The sequence below is a fragment of the Salvelinus namaycush genome, unplaced genomic scaffold (assembly GCF_016432855.1).
Source record: "Salvelinus namaycush isolate Seneca unplaced genomic scaffold, SaNama_1.0 Scaffold1059, whole genome shotgun sequence".
NCBI classification, from domain to species: Eukaryota; Metazoa; Chordata; class Actinopteri; order Salmoniformes; family Salmonidae; genus Salvelinus; species Salvelinus namaycush.
Genome location: NW_024057741.1, coordinates 3,945 through 10,000, shown reverse-complemented (window position 1 = coordinate 10,000; position 6,056 = coordinate 3,945). Strand labels below are relative to the sequence as shown.

The 6,056-nt window shown below is 42.3% G+C and overlaps 1 protein-coding gene across 1 annotated transcript in view; it reads right to left on the bottom strand.

The window, feature by feature from the left end:
• Window positions 1–5,321, bottom strand: part of LOC120035433 (multiple epidermal growth factor-like domains protein 11) — a gene marked incomplete at its 5' end in the record, with an annotated part of 30,883 nt that extends 25,562 nt beyond the window's left edge. Inside the window, one exon of the mRNA XM_038982178.1 lies at window positions 5,187–5,321. Coding sequence (XP_038838106.1) covers window positions 5,187–5,321 — 135 coding nt within the window. The remainder of the gene's footprint in view (window positions 1–5,186) is intronic.
• Between the last annotated feature and the right edge of the window lie 735 nt (window positions 5,322–6,056).

Below are 6,056 nucleotides of genomic sequence, written 5' to 3'. Positions count from 1 at the left end.
AAGGGCTCTTCATTACTTCTATTTCAATGGGTTTAGCTGCTATCCTCCTCTGAAGGGCTCTTCATTACTTCTATTTCAATGGGTTTAGCTGCTATCTTCCTCTGAAGGGCTCTTCACTAGTTCTATTTCAATGGGTTTAGCTGCTATCTTCCTCTGAAGGGCTCTTCATTACTTCTATTTCAATGGGTTTAGCTGCTACCTTCCTCTGAAGGGCTCTTCACTAGTTCAATTTCAATGGGTTTAGCTACTATCTTCCTCTGAAGGGCTCTTCACTAGTTCTATTTCAATGGGTTTAGCTACTATCTTCCTCTGAAGGGCTCTTCACTAGTTCTATTTCAATGGGTTTAGCTGCTATCTTCCTCTGAAGGGCTCTTCATTACTTCTATTTCAATGGGTTTAGCTGCTATCTTCCTCTGAAGGGCTCTTCACTAGTTCTATTTCAATGGGTTTAGCTGCTATCTACTTCTGACGGGCTCTTCACTAGTTCTATTTCAATGGGTTTAACTGCTATCTTCCTCTGAAGAGCTCTTCACTAGTTCCATTTCAATGGGTTTAGCTGCTATCTTCCTCTGAAGGGCTCTTCACTAGTTCTATTTCAATGGGTTTAGCTGCTATCTTCCTCTGAAGGGCTCTTCACTAGTTCCATTTCAATGGGTTTAGCTGCTATCTTCCTCTGAAGGGCTCGTCACTAGTTCTATTTCAATGGGTTTAACTGCTATCTTCCTCTGAAGGGCTCTTCACTAGTTCTATTTCAATGGGTTTAGCTACTATCTTCCTCTGAAGGGCTCTTCACTAGTTCTATTTCAATGGGTTTAGCTACTATCTTCCTCTGAAGAGCTATTTCAAGCCCCTCAATCATGATCTTGTATCTGCATGTGGTCATTAGATTTAAACCCACAATTAATTTCAAACTTTCATGCTTCAACAGAAAGATTAGAACGTCTCAAAAGGTCTTGTATCGGACGAGAGACCACCGACGTAGACCTAAAAAGCTAAACATTTGAACTAGCCGTTAATTAAGGTCTTCTTGACAAACGAGCACCATTTATAAAAGCCCTATTTTAACATAGTAGTCCTTATATTTATGAGACAGCGCTGGGAAGGGTGATGACATAACCCCTCTAGTCATTTAATCTCTATGGCTGGGAAGGGCATGAAAGTGAATTCTATATCTGCCCATTGCCTCTTTCTAATTCATTTCTAATTTTATTATTAGAAAAAGTAATATGTATTTCAAATCTGGATGAGACTTTATAGAGCGGTGAGGAGGAGGAGTCTACCGTGGTGAGGAGGAGGAGTCTACCGTGGTGAGGAGGAGGAGTCTACCGTGTACGGAAGCGACTTCACCATTCAGTTTCTGGATTCAGGGTTCACTCAAACATAATTTTAAGCTTAGTTTTACTATTGACAGTTACAGCTGATTTTGGGATTGTATCGATTCGCTCTCCTTAAATATAAGTAATCTGATTTATTCGTTTAAGTCTCTGAATTGTTTAATCAAACTTTTCACCACCAGCTCCTGATATCAGGGCATAAAAACTACAATCTGTCTCCTGAATTAGCCTAGTGGGCCTGAGCTCGTTTTCCCCGGTTTTCCCTCGCTAAACTAGGTGGCTAGCTGAACTATGCTAGTTTTTGTCCTCATTGCCAAACGTCCTAAATACTGCACCCTCAACTTCAAAAGTAAAAAACTACAATCATATAACTAAGAAATTTGATGGGAAAAAACTTTAAAATGATGTATCGTTTAATTGTTTTGTAGAATAGTCATGACGGGTTCGAGGTATCTGTCGTAACACGACGGCGGCGAAGGACATCATTGTCCAAGTTCAGTTTTGAGATTCAGCGGCGCCATTAGCGTAGGGTCAGCTGGACGTTTCTGACTGGTTCAGCTTGTAACTGTGACAACGGGCAGCCGCTCTCCTCTTGGTTTGATGGGACATGTAGTGATTCTGCCAACACAGCCAGATATGTACACAGTCTTGTACCCTTCACCTTTTTTAAACTGACTATCGTATTTGTTGATTAGATCAGACTTTATTAACATAACTACAAATCCAGGAGTCACGAGTTATCTGACACGAGAAAACTTGAGAAAATAGCAACTCTACAGATCGCAATGACTACAAATCACAATGACTACAGATCTTAATGACTACAGATCACAATGACTACAGATCGTAATGACTACAGATCGTAATGACTACAGATAATAATGGCTACAGATCGTAATGACTACATATCACAATGACTACAGATCACCATGACTACAGATCAGAAAGACTACAGATCACGATGACTACAGATCACGATGACTACAGATCACAATGACTACAGATCACGATGACTACAGATCACAATGACTACAGATCGTAATGACTACAGATCACAATGACTACAGATCACAATGACTACAGATCACAATGAATACATATCACAATGACTACAGATCACAATGACTACAGATCACAATGACTACAGATCATAATGACTACAAATCACAATGACTACAGATCGCAATGACTACAGATCGCAATGACTACATATCGTAATGACTACAGATCATAATGGCTACAGATCGCAATGACTACAGATCATAATGACTACAGATCACAATGACTATAGATCACAATGACTACAGATCACAATGACTACAGATCACAATGACTACAGATTGTAATGACTACAGATCATAATGACTACAGATCACAATGACTACAGATCACAATGACTACAGATCATAATGACTACAGATCGCAATGACAACAATGAATGTCTAAATTACTTCCGGACACAAAGGATCCTTAGAGCTCCTCCTCCTCACCACTCTATAGTCTTTATAGCACTGTGGACAAGACAGAGGAGAGGAACGGTCATAACAAATCTATGTTATTACATATCTATGTCTCAACAGCTCTATGTAATTTTAACAGATCTATGTCATATTAACAGATCTATGTCCTATTAACATATCTATGTCCTATAAACAGATCTATGTCTCAACAGATCTATGTCAGAACAGATTTATTTCATATTGATAGATCTATGTCATATTAACAGATATATGTCGTATTAACAGATCTATGTCATTTTAACAGATCTATGTAATTTTAACAGATCTATGTCATATTAACAGATATATGTCATATTAACATATCTATATCCTATTAACATATCTATATCCTATTAACAGACCTATGTCATTTTAACAGATATATGTCATATTAACATATCTATATCCTATTAACATATCTATATCCTATTAACAGACCTATGTCATTTTAACAGATGTATGTCATATTAACAGATCTATGTCCTAACAGTAACAAATATACGTCCTAATAGATCTATGTCATATTACCGGATCTGTCATATTAACAGATCTATGGCTTACCAGATTTATGTCCTGATAGATATATGTCCTAACAGTAACATATCTATGTCCTAACAGATCTATGTCATAACAGTAACATATCTATGTCCTAACAGATCTATGTCCTGATAGATCTATGTCCTACCAGATGGTTCTGTGATTAAGCCACACACTCCAGATGAATAACCTTGGCTGAGACTTGAAGACCAGCATTAGCTCTTTGTCTTGTGACGTGGAGGAGACCTTCGGGTTTATGACTGAATCTATTTCAGAACACTATTTAAACATGTAAAGTTGTGTTGATATATCTATTGAATGTACAAAAATTACAAATTAATGTTGTAGGTAAGACAAATGAGTTGGCTAAAGTACAAACTGTCTGGCATCCAGCCTAGTGGAAAGAGGTTTGAGACAGAGTGATAACAGAGACCTATGTCACCTCTCCAAACAGTCACATCAGGCCTAGAGACAGAGAGAGCAGAGACTGTAAGAGGTTTGAGACAGAGTGAAAACAGAGACCTATGTCCCCTCTCCAAACAGTCACATCAGGCCTAGAGACAGAGAGAGCAGAGACTGTAAGGGGTTTGAGACAGAGTGAAAACAGAGACCTATGTCCCCTCTCCAAACAGTCACATCAGGCCTAGAGACAGAGAGAGCAGAGACTGTAAGAGGTTTGAGACAGAGTGATAACAGAGACCTATGTCCCCTCTCCAAACAGTCACATCAGGCCTAGAGACAGAGAGAGCAGAGACTGTAAGAGGTTTGAGACAGAGTGAAAACAGAGACCTATGTCCCCTCTCCAAACAGTCACATCAGGCCTAGAGACAGAGAGAGCAGAGACTGTAAGAGGTTTGAGACAGAGTGAAAACAGAGACCTATGTCCCCTCTCCAAACAGTCACATCAGGCCTAGAGACAGAGAGAGCAGAGACTGTAAGAGGTTTGAGACAGAGTGAAAACAGAGACCTATGTCCCCTCTCCAAACAGTCACATCAGGCCTAGAGACAGAGAGAGCAGAGACTGTAAGAGGTTTGAGACAGAGTGAAAACAGAGACCTATGTCCCCTCTCCAAACAGTCACATCAGGCCTAGAGACAGAGAGAGCAGAGACTGTAAGGGGTTTGAGACAGAGTGAAAACAGAGACCTATGTCCCCTCTCCAAACAGTCACATCAGGCCTAGAGACAGAGAGAGCAGAGACTGTAAGAGGTTTGAGACAGAGTGATAACAGAGACCTATGTCCCCTCTCCAAACAGTCACATCAGGCCTAGAGACAGAGAGAGCAGAGACTGTAAGGGGTTTGAGACAGAGTGATAACAGAGAACTATGTCCCCTCTCCAAACAGTCACATCAGGCCTAGAGACAGAGAGAGCAGAGACTGTAAGAGGTTTGAGACAGAGTGAAAACAGAGACCTATGTCCCCTCTCCAAACAGTCACATCAGGCCTAGAGACAGAGAGAGCAGAGACTGTAAGAGGTTTGAGACAGAGTGAAAACAGAGACCTATATCCCCTCTCCAAACAGTCACATCAGGCCTAGAGACAGAGAGAGCAGAGACTGTAAGGGGTTTGAGACAGAGTGATAACAGAGACCTATGTCCCCTCTCCAAACAGTCACATCAGGCCTAGAGACAGAGAGAGCAGAGACTGTAAGGGGGTTGAGACAGAGTGAAAACAGAGACCTATGTCCCCTCTCCAAACAGTCACATCAGGCCTAGAGACAGAGAGAGCAGAGACTGTAAGAGGTTTGAGCAGAAAGAACAACGCCTGATGGAAAGTGGTTTGAAGCAGAGCGAGCAGAGAGACTAGAGAAACTCACCTTGGTTACACAGAGAGCCACAGAATCCTGACAGACACTCACAGTGTCCTGTGATGTGGTGACAGGGACCGTCGCTATGGATACACTGAGGACAGGACTGGCTGCAGCGCTGCCCATAGAACCCTGAAGAACAGACTGAAAACACAGGGACAGGGTGAGGGGTTCATGTGTGTGTGTGTGTGTGTGTGTGTGTGTGTGTGTGTGTGTGTGTGTGTGTGTGTGTGTGTGTGTGTGTGTGTGTGTGTGTGTGTGTGTGTGTGTGTGTGTGTGTGTGTGTGTGTTATGCGTGTGGGTGTGTATGCGTATGTGTGTGTGTGTGTGTGTGTGTGTGTGTTGGGGGGGGGGGGTATGTTTATGTGTGTGTGTGTGTGGGTGTACTTATAAACACAGACATTTCTGAGACAACCACAGATATAAAGCTAAGACACTACTAGACACTACCGGACACTACCAGACACTACAGGACAGTACCAGACACTACCGGACACTACCGGACACTACCAGACACTACCGGACACTACCAGACACTACCAGACACTACAGGACAGTACCAGACACTACCGGACACTACCGGACACTACCAGACACTACAGGACAGTACCAGACACTACCGGACACTACCAGACACTACCAGACACTACCAGACACTACAGGACAGTACCAGACACTACCGGACACTACCGGACACTACCAGACACTACAGGACAGTACCAGACACTACAGGACACTAACGGACACTAACGGACACTACCGGACACTACCGGACACTACCGGCCACTAACGGACACTACCAGACACTACAGGACAGTACCAGACACTACCGGACACTACCGGACACTACCGGACACTAACGGACACTAACGGACACTA